The sequence below is a fragment of the Synchiropus splendidus genome, chromosome 12 (genome assembly GCF_027744825.2).
Source record: "Synchiropus splendidus isolate RoL2022-P1 chromosome 12, RoL_Sspl_1.0, whole genome shotgun sequence".
NCBI lineage: Eukaryota > Metazoa > Chordata > Actinopteri > Syngnathiformes > Callionymidae > Synchiropus > Synchiropus splendidus.
The window spans coordinates 19,661,721-19,678,109 of NC_071345.1; the positions used below are offsets into that span (position 1 = coordinate 19,661,721).

The 16,389-nt window shown below is 40.9% G+C and overlaps 1 protein-coding gene across 2 annotated transcripts in view; it reads left to right on the forward strand.

Moving 5' to 3' along the window:
- Window positions 1-13,763, forward strand: part of cep192 (centrosomal protein 192) — a 30,035-nt gene extending 16,272 nt beyond the window's left edge. For both annotated transcript variants that reach the window (XM_053881602.1, XM_053881603.1), the window contains exons 29-50: window positions 45-184; window positions 695-787; window positions 1,522-1,640; window positions 1,865-2,056; window positions 2,174-2,264; window positions 3,435-3,614; window positions 3,692-3,952; window positions 4,058-4,179; window positions 5,188-5,297; window positions 5,389-5,536; window positions 5,699-5,789; window positions 6,426-6,504; window positions 6,573-6,696; window positions 6,780-6,885; window positions 6,959-7,178; window positions 7,244-7,320; window positions 8,173-8,268; window positions 8,365-8,484; window positions 9,600-9,712; window positions 10,486-10,612; window positions 12,498-12,556; window positions 12,758-13,763. In XM_053881602.1, coding sequence (XP_053737577.1) covers window positions 45-184; window positions 695-787; window positions 1,522-1,640; window positions 1,865-2,056; window positions 2,174-2,264; window positions 3,435-3,614; window positions 3,692-3,952; window positions 4,058-4,179; window positions 5,188-5,297; window positions 5,389-5,536; window positions 5,699-5,789; window positions 6,426-6,504; window positions 6,573-6,696; window positions 6,780-6,885; window positions 6,959-7,178; window positions 7,244-7,320; window positions 8,173-8,268; window positions 8,365-8,484; window positions 9,600-9,712; window positions 10,486-10,612; window positions 12,498-12,556; window positions 12,758-12,890 — 2,801 coding nt within the window. In that variant the 3' untranslated portion in view covers window positions 12,891-13,763. The remainder of the gene's footprint in view (window positions 1-44; window positions 185-694; window positions 788-1,521; window positions 1,641-1,864; window positions 2,057-2,173; window positions 2,265-3,434; window positions 3,615-3,691; window positions 3,953-4,057; window positions 4,180-5,187; window positions 5,298-5,388; window positions 5,537-5,698; window positions 5,790-6,425; window positions 6,505-6,572; window positions 6,697-6,779; window positions 6,886-6,958; window positions 7,179-7,243; window positions 7,321-8,172; window positions 8,269-8,364; window positions 8,485-9,599; window positions 9,713-10,485; window positions 10,613-12,497; window positions 12,557-12,757) is intronic.
- Window positions 13,764-16,389: the final 2,626 nt, after the last annotated feature.

The following is a 16,389-nucleotide window of genomic DNA, read 5'->3' on the forward strand; positions in this document are numbered from 1 at the left end:
AGTTGAAAGTTGCATTCTCTTCAGCTCCTGTCTGTCCTTGCTAGGTGAGATTGGTTCTGCTGATGAATACACTGCAAGGGTGGATATTGAAGTGGACTCTCCAGGTGCCAGTCGTGTGATCCAGAGTATTCCAATAAGAGCCAGGTCTGGAACTGCACAGGTCCATGCGCCCAAAGATTTGCAGGTAGCTAAACCAATTCAATTTAATTAGGGATTAGCACTTTCTACTCATTTTGGTCAAGTACGCTTCATCTTTCTCTTTTAAAGTCACAAGCTTAAGCAAATCCATTATTCATAGTTAATAGGCTTCCATTCAACATTGAAAAACCCTGCTAAAGAATAATACCAATGCTTTTCTGTGGTTGTCCTGGATTGAACCTTTCATTTTTGTTATTGCGAAGCACTGATAAACAACTGAAGTAAAAGTAAAGATGGTTTGGACATGTAGAGAGGAGAGACAAGCATATTTAATGAAGAAGCTTAAAATGGAGGTACTGATTAAACATGGAACTGAGATGCAACCTTTGAGGTTCATGGATGTGGTGAAGGAAGACATGAAGGGAAATCCTAGGACACAGGAGAGTGCACAAGACATATGCAGTTTTGGAGCTTGTGTGTGCTCATTGGTTCTTTTTTTGGCTTATTGCTTTTTTTCTCCATCTGACATCAAACTCTGTTTGTTTTTCATGTGTAGACTGTCCGCCTCTCAGCTTCTCTGGGCAGGTCCACTCGGCAGACGTTGCCCTTGAAGAATGCTGGAAACATTGATGTGCAACTAAAACTTAAGGTTACTGTGACTTTTTTTCTCTTGCAAAGTTTTTTTTGATCATTTCTTAGTGGACTTATTTCTAGACTTTGTAGACTAGACTTTTTTCAGTGACTGGGATTGCTCATCCCGTTTCTGTTGATGAATTAGCTTTCTTTGTGTTACTATCAGTCTATGTTAGCCCGCTTGAAAAGATTTATATATTTTTTTCTATTCCTCTTTTTTTTTTCACTAAAATGTGGCCCTAAACTGTAGTCTATTAAGGGGAAATATATCAATATATCAACGTAGATGACCCAATGTGAAGGTGCTGGTAGTTCCAACTGTTCGGTGATGAAATATTAGTGTTACTATTTTGTCAATTTCATCAGTATTTTTGGTAGCTTAGTTTATTTTCAGGCTTGATTTGAGCCACACCTGTCAAGTCAAGAGGCGGCCTGAAAAGCTAAGAAAATCCTGTAGTCCAAGACATCACGGTCCAAGGAGATTTTGTCTTTTTCTAAAGCTTTTGCTTCCATTCTTCACAGATAGAGAATATCATGTTAGAGATACAGCTAGAGAGTCATGCTAACACCTACAGTACGAATGGTGGTGGTTGTCTTTCTGACCATTTTCAGTCTGTAATTGGTGACTACAAATTTGTGTTTTGCATCTAGTGACATCTAGTGGTGAAATAGGCAAAAAAAGGAAATCTGTTTCCCATTTTCAGCCAGCTTTGCTTCGTTAGTTCTGACTATATTTTCTTCTTTTTATAGAGCAGTGATGCTGAGGGCTGCTTCAAAGTCATGCCCTCTGAGCTGTCCCTCAGAGTGGGAGAGGAGCAAGGCATTGTGGTCTCATTCACAGCACAGGGCAGCAGAAAATGTACAGAAAGGTATGTTTTTACACACAATCGCAGATTCAAGATTGATCTAACCAAATGAACTGCATGAAGTGCAAGTTCACTCTGCTTTGCCTTTTCTTCTTTAAATGTCTATTCTGAGTCAAATGCTTGTAGAATTACTTACTATTGAATTGTTAGTCAATTTCACTTTGTTGATGACACAGGTAGTCACTGTAATGTTCAAAATAGCGCACTCATGGCTTCCTTTCTTGTAGTCTTCTCACAATCTTGGTGATGCCCTCTGGGCCGGAATATGAGCTGAACCTGAAAGGAGAGGTAGTTCCAGACAACCCTGGAAAAACCAGCGGTCATTCTGCGACAGCCCCTGTTGTTAATGAAGACGTGCCGTCTATTCTCTCCAACCGGCAATTTGTCACCTGGGGAGGGGTCACCCTTGGACAAGCTGTGTAAGCAACTTGAATTTCATTTCATTTCATCTACATGAATAAGAGCATGAAATGATAAACATGCTAATCTAATCAGACATTTTGTCCCAATATGAGTTGTCCATTTTTTTTTCCCAGCCAACAGAAGTTGATTTTGAGGAACAACTCATCTGATGTGACCCAGTATTTACAGCTGCTCATTCGAGGTCAAGACCAGGACTGTTTTCAGGTACTTTCATTCAATACGTGCTTCTTATTTAGCATGTTTGCCACTGTGAACCTCAAGTGTTTAGCTCATAATAGGGCTGCAACTAACAATTGTTTTCGTTGTCCACTGATCTATTAATTATTTATTCAAATAGTCGACTAATCGTGATTAACTTTGTTTGGACCCATTTTGAATTTCTGTTTAACCTAAAGTTGCTTAAATTGTCTCACTGTGATACTCAGACACCATACATTGCTAAACACGTATATTAAAATAATGGCACATAACCCAGGAACATTGCTGTGAAGCATGATGCATAAAAGAGTTGACAGAGAGCTCCAGTTCTTTAAAACTGAGGTCTTTATTTGTCCTTGAGAAGACTATACACATTTGTATCCTATATGAAATATCCGGTCAACATCAAAAGGTCTTGTTTGAATAATAATCTAAACCGATGTGTTCAATGTAGCTACCTAGTTCTGTTCTGGTTATTATTAGGAGGAGAGACACTAAGAACACTTCACTGCATTGCTGTGAAAAAATCACTGTCGTAGCGCAGATTTAATCTATCACATTAGTTTGGCCGTTAGACAATTTACTTCACAAGTGTCAAACTCTCAGCAAATCTGTCTATTGTTTACTCGCCTGTAAACATTATCCATTGTCGTCCTCTATAAATATCCATCCTCCTCCTGTCTCCATTCTGATGTTCATTACCTACTTCAAATTTTGATGTTGTCACTGATGTTGTTCCATTCCCAGTTATTGCTAAGTGAGATTTGAGGTCATTCCTCCTGGTGTCCTGTCCACTGTAATAAAGTACTTCAGGTGAAAAGTAATAAATCAGGAATCAGGGTTTCATGCACTTGTGTATAAGAGGCCACAAGAACGCAGCATATAGATACGTTTTTCAGACATAGTCCATTACTGTGTTGTTGGAGGAGACGCCAGACATTGTGCACCTGCATGTTTGAACTACTTTCAGGTCACTGTGTACTGATAACAAATTATATGCCTAGGTACAAACAGCCATAGTCTATAAGCAGATGTGGAGGAAATCACTTTAAACATTGCTTCTTGTTATGCTGTCATTTATTTACTTTGCAATATTTTGAGCCATTTTCTTTTAACACTGTGAAGTGAGTCCACAATTGTAGCATGTTAGGTTTATACTTCTTAAATGTGTTGCAGCTCCAAAGCATGTTCAGCTCTGACGAGGGCTTGACCCGCCGTGGAGAGGTGACCATCCGTCCGGGAGAGGATGTCACCATTCACCTCCTTTTTGCACCCACCAGAGTGGCCTGCATGTTGGCCAGGCTGGAGATCAAGCGATCTGGAGCCAGACCCTCACAATCAGGAACCAAATTCACTGTGAGTAGGTTTCTGTTTCTATCCCCATGTGTCATCTTACAGATGTTTGATGAGGCTTCACTACTCTTCTGATCCAGATTCCACTTTTTGGTTATGGTGGTACCAGCAACATAATCCTGGAGGACCAGAGGAAACAGGCTGATGGCTATGTGGCCACACTGACAGATATCGCTGTAGATCATGTCAGCAAGGTGTGCTTGTGTGTGAGAAACACAGGCTCCAGAGCAGCCTTTGTCAAAGCTGTTGCCTTCTCTGATGTGCCAACTCGGCTGGTTATGGAGCCCACGGTCATGAGTCTCGCCCCGTCACAGTTTGTACTGAAGGAGCGCACTCAAGAGGTGAGTCCATATATTCTTAAAAAGAACGGTGAACATTATGCTTGACATGACGACGAGGCTTAACCCTAAATAACTTATGTAATATATCATGTGACCAACAAACAGGTGATCACTGTATTGGTAAAGTCCACCCAGAGAGAGCTTAGTCTGGCACAAGCAGGTACTGCTCTCATGGCTACGATTGTTTTGTTCTGTGGGGATGAAGTGTCCAGGCAACAGTACAGAAGGTGAGCTTTCTAAAAGAAAATTCTTTCTCTTCACAAATTCAACTGTTAAGCAAAATGGAATATACTGGAGCTTTCAGTTTGCATGGTCTTTTAAAAATTTGAAGGTTTTTTTTTCTTTCTCTTCATTTGTGCTGCATGTCAGTTGCATGTTATGAGGAAACATTTTTATGTATTACATGGGCACAGCTTGAGAGAATCCAAAAATTTACTCAGCATATTTAGAAAATAGGCAGAAGTAAAGTAAAGTGTTTTACTTTTCATGTATGGCGCTGATGGCAGATGTAGATAGCAATAGCAGAAAAATGTCAATTACATAGGTGGAGACTAGTTTCCTTTAATATTCAGCCATGTGAAGTTTTATTTATTCCCCAATATCCTTTTTAATTTTGGGAATTCTGTATTGAGTCTCAGTACTGTAACATGCAGTACATTCAAGTGTATCAAGAACCAGCAGCTAGTAATAAAACGGTTGTTGTCGTGTTGAAAAATGACAGCCAACAGCAAATGATTTAAAGCTCTTCAGAAGTGTTTTAAACAAGTTATTGAAGCTGTTACTACTAGCTTAGCTACTCACTGAAGTTTCCCCATTTGTCTGTGTCTCACGAGGACAAGTTTGCTCCATCCCACCTTTTTCTGGTGTCTAGGCACTCTGCAGGTGTGATTATGTTGAGGATCTGACAACTTGTTGTAGGGCGCACCACTGAGTCAACTCCCCATGAAAACAGCATTCTGGCAACTTGCAATATATTTATTGCAGATATCATAAGGTTCTATTAATAGAAAACCCACATTCACAGCACTCCTTCCGAGTCTGAACCAGTAATACAAGATAATCAGTCTAAATGAGTGTAAACTCTAGGGCTCTACTTGCTCTTATAAACTCTTATCTTGCTTTTATATTGATGAAAATGTGTCTCCAGCCAGTGCTTCGAAAAAAAATCGAATTTGCTGCTTAAGAAGATTAAGATATTGTAAAACACGTTCTGTGTTTGTCTGCCTTCTGTCCAGATTATTGCAGAATAAACCAGATGCTGCCCGGAAAGCTCTCTCTGAGAATAGTCTGCAGAAGAATATTGATTTTAATGAAAAGTTCCTTGGAGAGGACACCATTACAGAAAGTAAGTATTCTTTCTCTATCAATGATGCAGTATAAATAAGTGTGTATATAATATGTTATAAAACAGTTGTATGATTATCTTTCTGTTGTAGCCTGCAATCTGCCACAGCGACCAAATGAGGCACACATTTTCTTTGGAAATATGAGGAAAGTGGTTGTGTCACTACTGGGGACTACAAAAAACACTGAGTGTGAACGTGACACCGGGATGTCAACATCGTCTGCTTGGAAAACAGAGAGGTATTTACATATAACTCTGTCTTATGTGTTGATTTGGAAATGAAAATGTGGTCTGTCTTACTGATTGATTATCGTTTTATTGATTTTGCATGAAATAAACTACATTTGCTTGAGTACTGGATTATCTTACACCTCTATGCACTGTGTTATGTTGCCCTCCAGAAGTCTGGACAATGGAAATGTCTCTCTGGATGTGCTGCCAGTCAAAGGACCCCAAGGATCTGCAATGACCATTTCGGAATCCTCCGCGAAGGTATCATATGGTGGAGATGAACTTGAACTTTTTTTCCTCTCTTTTTCTTCTTGTGCGTTCTCATTTTGTATAATGTATGGTTTTGAAGTTAAGGGGCACTGTTTCCCCCAAGTTTTTCTTTTTCTTTTTTTGTTGGGGTGTAGCGATTGATTGGTGACTGCTTTAATAGTTTAGAAATGTCTAAGCAGCGATAACAATTAAAAAATGCTTCAAGCGGTAGCATTGAGAATGAAAATTGTGACAATACAACATTAAAGTTGTAACACAACAGAAATAACGTCACATGAAAATCAAGACTGTGAGGTTGTCGTGACGTGGCGTTGCACCTTGTGTGTCTGGCGTCTTGCATCACTGGGGAATGTCAATGTAAACAAATGTGGGAAATGGACAAGTAAATAGTGAAGGAGTTTTCTGCTAACAAGGTCATTGACAAAGGACAAAAGGTCTTCCATGGGACACTTCAGCTGTTTTTGTCCCAGTGGCAGCTTTTTTTGTTCATAAATGCAATTTACTACATGTTTGTTAATGTAAAGGTAATGATGATAATAATGACACGACAATGTCGTGTGAATGACCTTTCCCTCTTGTATGAGCAGTGTGGTTTACTTATTCTCTTTTTTTTAAATCCACCTCTAGAGTGTACAACCGTTGACCAAGCCAAGCGAGTCATGGTTGATTCGACCTGAGCAACTCTTGCTCCCAGCTCCTTCTCCAAGTGAGTGGATTTGTTGTCTTCTTAATTATGGTTTGCATTTGACTATCACTTTATTAAATTGCTCCTAGATGGTGTTGCCTGCACCAGTCGGGTTCAGATACAGAACAAAACATCTAAGGAGCTGAGCTTCGACTTGTCCTGGCCTGCTCACTGCCTAACTGTCACTCCTCAACATGGAGTCATTGAGCCTCAGTAAGACACGATGATCATTGTGCTCTACAATATGTTCACAGGATGTTCTTTTCTAATTTCTTTCTTTCTTTTTTAAATGTGAGGTGTCACCTGCAGATTTTAGTCAGCCCCAATCCTTCTCTCGCAAACAAATCTTCACTGCTGCCATGGAGCGGACAAATTTACGTTCAGTGTGATGGACAACAGAAGGTATAATTTGTTCCGACGATGCATATTAACGTGACATGAGAAATATGAATTCTAATGTGGAAAATCTTTTCAGTTCATTAAGGTCCAGATTCGTCAAGATCTGGCTCTTGATGTTTCTGCTGCGCCAGCTGATACAACCCTCTCAGCTCTGGCCCCGCAGCCTGCCACCCCAACCTTAGCTGCCAACAGACCTGTGGCAGTATCCACAGTGACACCTGTTACAGCACCGGCCCTGTTACAGATCAACAACCGAAATATCCTTTTCCCCAACACACTATCAGGGGATTCGTCAGGTAGGAGCTGCTTTTGAATTGTGTGTCATGAGAAATTTGAGTTCTATCTTATCTCTACCCTTTAGAGGCCGTGCTTGAGGTGGAAAATGGAGGAGTGGAAGTGAGGTGGTACTTGTCCTCGTTTGCTCCTGCCTATGTGAGGGTAGGTCTCTTTCCATCTCAACATTTCTTAGTTTGATTTGCATTTTGTTTGTCCCCAAAATGTATTATTTTATTCCTCATAATTAGAAAATACTTTGCATAAATAAAGATCAAACAATAGGACAACCACCTGAAAGGATTAAGTAGTTTTAGCATAAATTCTGGACTATAGTGCAGAAATATATCTTCTCCATACATTAGCCACATTGGTCTATAAGTCGCGGGTGCTGTCTGCGCCGTAGAAAGGTCAGTGGTGCTTAAAAATGCCTCAGAATCACTTCTAAACTAGTTTTGAAAACGGGGTATAGCAACGAGACTGCTGCATGAAACAAACTCATCAATGTTCTGAACTTGAATCATTAACACGTCACAATCACGTCCTCCAGGAAATCGGCTCTGTTGGCATTTTGAGGTAAATAAAAAGCCTATGATTTCAGTGGTTGTGATGAGGCTCAATGATTTGGCAGCGTGATGCTCTTTGGCCTACAGAAATCCACATATTATCCTTGTTGTTGTGTAAGCCGCAGGGTTGAGATCGTGAGAAAAAAGCAGCAGCATGTAGTCTGAAAATTACTGTATACATAAGAACATCTCAGGATCAGATGTTTTTTAGATTCTCTCTTTGGATTTTAAGCAGCAACCAGGGACACATGATATCAAAGTACTGCAACACACCATCCAGTATTTGTGAATGATACCAAAGCAACACTCAGCCAGAAGATGGCTCAGACATCACAATTGTCTCAGTTGACTGTACAACTACAAAAAAAGTTTGGTTTTTTTTTATGCCTTTCTCTTAACCTCGAATTTAATGATATTGTCATTAATATTTGCTGTATATTATTCTCATCAGGGTGTGGACAGCAGTTGCGATGTTTACCGGGCCACGTACACAGCTTTCAGGTGTTGCAGAGTCTCTGGTACTTTAGGAGCAAAGGAAAAGATGAAGGTAGCCCCAAAAAACAAGTGCATATTTTTTTCACCTTGAAAGCATCAAGCAGGTCAAAATGTGCTGACTCCCGTTCATATTTATTCTATTCTTTAGGTTCCCTTTACCTTCCTACCAAGGGACCGTGGTGACTATGCTCAGTTCTGGGACCTGGAATGCCACCCGTTGTCGGAGCCACAACAGAAGACAAGAATCCGCTTTCAACTCTGTGGCACTGTGAGATTCACTTTCAGTTTTATTGTTTTGTACTGTAATTGCCATCGTTGTCACTCGGACTCAATCATAGCCTGTAAACCTGTCCACTGATCTCATTTCTCCATTGGGACTGTTTCCCTCCTGATATAACTTTGGCCTCAATTGACGCAGTGGTATTCATAATGTTCATGTCAGTGTCAATAAACCTTAACATATTTTGAGTCAGAACCTGGGTGTAGGTATTGTGATTGTCTTTCAGAGGTTATGAATGGAAAGCAACAATTGATCAGTTACCGCAGCATGCTTTGATCAATTTAAAGCTTGACCGTTGCAGGGGAATCCCTTGTGTTCTGAACACACAGGTTAATTCTGTAATCCAGCCATCTTTGATCTGTCCTCTTGTTCTTGATGCTGCACAAGCCATCTAGCTCATGATCAGAAAAGTGAGGCTGTTAAATCAGAATGCAATGGAAACTGCAGATTAGACTACTGGTCTTTTATTTACTTGTAATATTTTGGACTAGCAAAACTCTCAACTCTGATTTGCCATGTTGAGAGTGTGTCTGTCTGTTCGGATTGGCGTTTTTGTCGAGTATCCGGGCACAAGTGTTTTAGGGTCTGATTTATTTTGGAAAGATGTGAACTCCGGTGCTCTGTATGAGAGTGATGGGCAGCTGCTTGGAATCCACTCTCTCTTTTGAAAACATTTTGAAAATGTTTCCCTTTTGGGTGACGGCAATAGAATTAACAAATGAGAAGAGATGCTTGTGGGGTGGTAATGAGTGCTCCCCTGCTGAGAAGTTTCGGTTAGCGACGCCTGTGTGCGGCTTGGTGCTGAAGTGTTATGACAAAGTTCAGAGCCTACATACAGATGAGAGATGGCTCAGTGTGTGCTAGCTAAATGATAATGATGATGATGACTGATGCAGTGTTGGAGTCATATAAAAGCCTCTGAGTCAAAGACTTCTTTGCAACAAATGCCCTGGTAGTTTTAATGATTACCGTAGTATGTGTTGAATTGAAGAAAAACATGGAATTATTTGGCTTTATTACTCATTACCGGAAGTGAAAAGCGTTTTCTAAACAGCTTTTCAGTTACGTGACTGTTTCTTCACTGCCCGCTGTGTGTTTTTAAGGGTCTACAATCGGCTTTGGTGGAAGGAGCGCAGGAAGGTGACTGCTCTCTGGTGAAGATCGAAGCCTCAGTGAAGAGCAGGAAGCGAACCGACGGGTTGCCGAGCAAAAACGGGTACGGATGTGTCAACGAACAAAAACTGAGAGTGAACCAAGAAGTGCTTTTCTGGCCGTAACAGTGGCATGGATGTGAAGAAATTGTTAATGGTTTCCTTTAACTTGAGTTCTGTGAATATATACCAAGCCTTCGGAACAGGCTTCGCTGAAGAGAATGAGCTCAAAGCGCAGAATAAATGGCTGCCCTGGTCTCCCTTGCCTCGCTGTCAGACATGCCTTCTGTTCACATATGGGCTATGGCAATCTTTCAGCAGGCTGTTCATAAGTCATAAGGGAGGTTTCATTGAATTTATTGTTGATATTGTTTGATGCATGGATGTTACTTTTTGCTATTACAATGCATTGATTTTTGTGAGTTAAGCTCACAGTTGTGGCCATAACTGTACTGGTAGTAATCATTGGCATAGTAGTTCTTAAGGTGTTTCTTTTTTTTGCCTTTGATTTCCTAATTGTCACTATCCATAGACACACAATTCCCACCAGGCATTTTGAGGCGTAAATATTCCAAGCCTTTAGTCTGAAGTAGATCTAATCACCATCACTAATCCTTGATCATATCAGAATCATGACAGACTGTAACTCCATACAGTTATACATACAGTTATATACAGTTTTTTTCCCTTTCAGTTTCAGTTGAATGTGAAACATCTAGAGAAGTTCTCCCACTTGCAACTATACATGCTCTTTGGAAAAGTGATGCGTCAGAAATCAACAAGTTGTTAAAGCATGTTTAGCACATTATGATATTTTTTTTTCATCTGTGTTTCTCAGCCATGGTGAGGCTGCACCGAGGGGCGTGTACTCTCCAAAAGACGTGTATACTTTCCCACCAACACGCATCGGGGAGTCGAGTACCATCAAGGTGGACATCTACAATAGGTCTCCGAGCGCACACGAGGTGAGCTTTTTGTGTGTGCGTCCTGGACAGTGTCTGCTCCGTCAGCCATTTATTTGTTGCTCCTGAACTACTATTCCTTAACCCACTATTGACAATCCTGCCAATATATTTGGCAATTTGTGTTTAATTAATCCCAATTCATTTCAGTTTAATGGTATGAGAATATTTGCCACAAGAAGCCACATTTTTCAATTTGAATGAATTTTTTATTACTGAATCTAATGATGGACCCATACATACATTTAAACAACAAAATATTGTTTCTTTTGCATCAGTTTGACAATAGCACAATAAATCACGATGGTGGCTATATTCAAGTTTTTATATAACCTAATTGAAACTAAAGCTCTTTTAATGTCTTGAAAATATTTGTATAAGAATTTCAATTTTATAAGAATTTCAAGTCCATTCAGAGTAGTGGAAACCCTGGCCATTGTGTAGTGAAAAACATCCCTGAACCAAAGCAAACAGATGCTTTTGTTCAGGGATTCCTCCATGGTTGTTGTTGTTGTTGTTCTCATCCTAGCTGCCACGTGTCTTGTGCATCAGTGTGATCAGTGGACCACGAACTCATGCACTTACAAAGGTTCCCTGTTATCTGGAGATTAATGAATGAATGAATTAATCGTAATTAACTCGTCCCACCACAAATATATATACAAATTTACTGAGTTTTAAGCTTCTTGCCACCAAGATATTGAGCCTTGTCTCAGACCAGTGAAACTGCATGTGTTATATTGACATTAAAGTCCTCCATGTGCTGATCACCCATGTGTATTACTGGCACATTTCACCATGCTGCAGCTGTGATCAGCTTTTGTTTTTCCTCATCGATAGATGCAGGACTGCTTTTTCAAAACGTATTCAGTAGTGATGTCACGTATGGTCACAGAGACCTTTCTACGGCATACACCTGCATCACTGCAGCTTATGCATGCAAATTACGGTATATAGACTGTAAAACAAGCAGTTTCAGCAGTGAGTTTACTGTGAAGGTGCGAGACAAGCCGAGCAGTGTTGAGTCGTGTTGAGTGCTGGTTTGCACCATGAGTTATTGAGCATTTATTACGTTCAGAAATGAGAAGGAAAACCATTTTGTTGTCGTTGCAACTCTTGGGGGTGTTGTTTCACCTTTATAGCATGAGTCTCACTCAAAGCCTGCTGCAGCTGTCAGTGACAAAAAGACCACTAGGTGGCTCCGTCCTACCCAGACTAGCTAGAAATGCCTGAACATCGTCCTTATCAATTGACAGGAAAACTTAAATAATGAATGTCCCGAGGTGAAGGTTTATCAATGTGTAGCATGGTTCTGTGGATTTATTATTTCTTCTGTTAAAGCAGTTGCATTTAAGAGTTCTACATAGTTTTCAAATGATCCAGTGGAGTTTTGCCTTTTTTTCAATGGTCAAAAACTAGTGAGTAGCTTACACATATTGAGGCTCATTCACACATGGTTTCTGTTATTGCAGAAAATAATGTGTTCTAAGTTCACTGCAAAAGGTGAAAGTGGACAGTGAAATGGCAATTCAAGGCAGAATGGACTGAAAGTTTTACATTTATTCTCCCTTCAACCAACGTAACTTAATGTGCTGAAAGAGTCTCTCATTTGAAATTTCTTGAAGTCTTCTATTTCTGAAAACACAGACTTTTTTTATTTTTATCATAAAGAGCTTTCAAGTGTTATGCCAAATATACTGCATTCTTTGCGCTGAACTACTACAGGTATTGTAGTAGTTTTTGAAATGTTGGCAGTCACCTGACCTGACTAATGTGCAAATGATGTGGGTTTTTCTAGTCTGTGCTGTGATTTAACTGTATGGCCTGGGAGACTGAAGCAAAATGTTAAGTATTGATCATTGAATTTGTCATGTTTGGCTTCTTGCAGCTGAAGTTTGTGAACCCTCGTGAACCGTTCCACATCAAGAAGTTCAAATGTTCTGTGAGGTAGGTGAAATTCAAGATGCTGCTTGTAGTGTAGTTCTCCACATGCTCAAAACCTCAGCTTCCGATATCAAGTGGCCAAAGTGTTTTTCATGTGATGGTGCAAACAGAAAATGCAGTAGTCAGATGAAAAGATGCTGTTAAAAACACCAACAGTAGAACTAGAATTTTTATTGTTGTGTCTCCTTCCCTTGCTTCATTTAGGTCACAACACTTTGTAAAGCTATCCGTCTACTTCAAGCCCACGACTGCTGGAAGACATGACGGCCTGCTGCTGGTCCAGCCGGTGGGGAGTGACAGTATTGTCGTTCAGCTGACCGGAGAAGCTCTGCCTTGAACTCACCATCCATCTCCATGGACGTATGGAATTCTTTTTTTTTTAAGCCATGGACATCTTTTTATTCATCCTGCAGCCAAGACAGACGGATGGGTTTGGTTCAGTCCTTTATCCTGCACTCAGATCCAGGCTGGTCAAATGATGGCTTCTCTTCGTCGACCTGTAGACTGAAAGAGGTCCAAGTGTTCTCATCTTGGGGTGTAAGACTGGATGTCTCTCTTGTGCCGTGTGGTTCACATCAGTTAGTGACAGTGTTTGATGCAACTAAGTATTTCACCACCTGGTCCATAAATCCGTCCTGGCACAAAAGCTGGCATGGTGCGGCCGTGGCAACAGTCTAGACACGCCTACGGTTGAGTTGCACCTCTCCAGGGATCCTGCAAGAACTCATCGACCTCAACGCATCTAAATGCTTCCCTCATCTGTCACATGCGTCTCTGTCAGCTCCATGTGATGCCGGCGAGTCTTCTGCCAGACCCATCCAAATGCTCCAGATGTTGTCAATTCAGGGGCATCTCAGCAACATTAGGCTGTTTAATGATTGTTATTACAAGCTAAACAGCTTCCCCTGCTGGGCTCTTTGCTTGGCTGCCATCCAGCCTGACTTCATACAGTTACCATGGAGAACAGCATGTTCATCATGCTTCCGCTCACATGAAATTAGCCCCTTTATTTTCTGTCTGCCGCTGCAGCCGCGGCTTCCTTCCTTCTCCATCAGATGTATCATCAGGATGCAGAACATTTCAACACTAATGTGCCATTTTCCTAGTTTCAGTATGAAGACTGGAGATACTGCCGGAACACTCATCAAACATTTGCACTCCTTTAAGTAAAATATGTAATATATTCTATGTAACTTTGAAATAAAGACTTGATCATATTATCCTTGTTTTTCTGTAAGGAAAAGGTTCTGGTGTGGTGTTCTCCTTCTGCTCTGGAAATTTGGTTGAGTTGACGTTTTTTTTTTCCTTTTAAATTCCGGCACAGGGTAGTTTTGGGGTTGGGGATGGCTTCTCTTGAATAATTCCTTTATTGCCTGTGATGTTCACACCTTCTCCCAACTATTGGGTTGATTAATCCTTGCATAAACAACTTCTTGTTTTGTCCAGGCACAATACGTTTCTTTTTTTTATTTTTTATTTTTTTTAAAGGAGAGACCTAAATGAGTCACTGCTACTTAACGTAGTAACTTGGAAGGATGGGGCTAGAAACCATTAGAGAGGAGAGGGAAGGAGCGTGTTCGTCCGTCTTTGTCAATGAGGTTGTGGCTGCCACTGATGGTGAAAGAACCAGCATCAGGAAAAACCTTTTTTCAACACTGACACAGAAACAACAATGCCACAGCAGTTTTGTTTTTTTTTTTGCTGTGTGTCACATGCTCAGAGCTGAATCTCTCACTTGCCCGAGTGTCACAAATCCTTCAGAATGCATGTCCGTGATAGAGGCCACATAATGAGATACAAATTGAAATACTTGGATTGGCAGTGTGCTACACAGTAGTGATGACTGGATGAGGTATCATGAAACAGTATTGCAGGGTCCACATTTTTGGAGGCCACTAAATGGTTAAGAAATGACGTGTGATTTCATTAAACTATCTCAAATCCAAACAGACATGTGCTGGCCTCTGAAAATCTGGACTCTGTCTCATGAAACCTCATTTTCCCATCACTGCTACACACATCCTCTACAAGTTCGGTTCGGTCAGACGAGTGGTGGAGGGGAAAAGTCGTGATTGAAATATATATTTACACAAAAGTATTTGCTATATGTTGACTCAGAACGACGACTCTGTCCAATTCATAAATCATGGATGCAGTAATATGTGCTCCTTGCCGGCTACCTGCTGCATCATAGTGACCCTATATATATAAAGTTGCCACCTGGATCCTGGATCTGGGGTTGCTGCAGTTGGTCAGGTCTAGGTTCAGCAACATTATGTGCTCAAAGAATGAGGTCAGCAGACTACCTGAATATACTGAATGACCAGGTCTGAATACCATCATCAATGCAAGATCTTGGTGAAAAGTTAATGCAACACTGGATGGAAATAAACCTTGTGACACTGCAGAAGCTTATCGAAACAATGCCACAGCGAATGCGTGCTGTAATCAAAGCTGAAGGCGGTCCAACAAAATATTAGAGTGTATGACCCTTTTTTTTGGTGGCGACTTTTTTTTTGGCCAGGCAGAGTATATATATATATATATATATATATATATATATATATATATATATATACATATAGTGCCCATCAACACACAATTGAAATCAGTGTATTTGGACTGTTTCCATGTTTTGGAACAAATATCTCTAAATTGTTATTTTATTTTATTTTATGTTGACAGCACTTTATTGCAAAGCACTTTCCTAGTTGGTGGGATCCCCACTGACCATGGCAAGCTGTTTCTGATTCTATATACTTTACCACTTATATTAATCGTGATGTTGTAGTCTCCGACCGCAACAGCAGGTGGCAGCAGATACAGCTGAGAAGTCGGTTCCGCCTCTGCGTGTCTCGTTATTCGAAGTGTTTCTACCGGTGCTGGGAGCAATGAGGTCAAGAGTCCGTCAGTCATCCTGAGTGGTAGGTCTTAAATATGAAAACCCGATGAAGAACTGGAGGATTGGAGAATGCAAACATGTTGTTGTTTTGAGAACAGTAGTGAGCAGTGCCCATAGTGTGAATCAGAACCGGTAAGCAAATGATATTTTGACTTGAAGCTCATGTCGGTTGAGATCCAGACGGATGGACTTCACCGCATTAATTTGTCCCCTACGTAATGATATGATTCACCTTACAGACCTTTCTAATAAGCAACATTTCTCATGTGTGCCAGCAAGTCTCGCAGTTTAGGCTCTGAGTAGGGGTCTCACCTGTCATTTGTGATCCCACTCTGGAGCGTTCACAGTGTTTGCCAGGGTTTAATCCAGCCAACCTTTAACTTGTTCTTGAAGCAGGAAAACCTGAAACATCTACAGGGTTGCTCTGCTGATGACACAGGGAGGCAGGTGTCGCATCACGTAGCTCTACAGTTAGTCTCAAAACATCTGTTGTATTCCTTCACTGCACGCTCTGCCTCGTTTTTGGGCCTTGAGTTTGACCCACAGTCTCCGTGAAACCTTTGATCATCAAGCGTGAGTAACTATTGTAAACCCATGAATCTTGCTGTGGCACGCTCATGATCTGGTTCATACCGAATCCTAGCTGCACAGTTGGGCTTCTCATTATCATCTTGATATCATTCAGATCAACGTGAGACGATGCCAGGTGGCAGGAGGGAATAATGAAGCACTCGAGATGAAAGGAAGTCAGTATTAGCAGTGGTATTATCCTCGTGTCCAGGTCGTCTGTCTGCTTCACACTGCTGGAACAAGACACCAGTGTCCATCTGGGGCTTTTGTGCGCATGTCTGTCTCTTTGTACGAGCTGCAGCGTGTGTGTTTACGTCTTCACCAATTAGCAGCTTCTCACCCCCTGAAGCGGGAAATGAGTGTG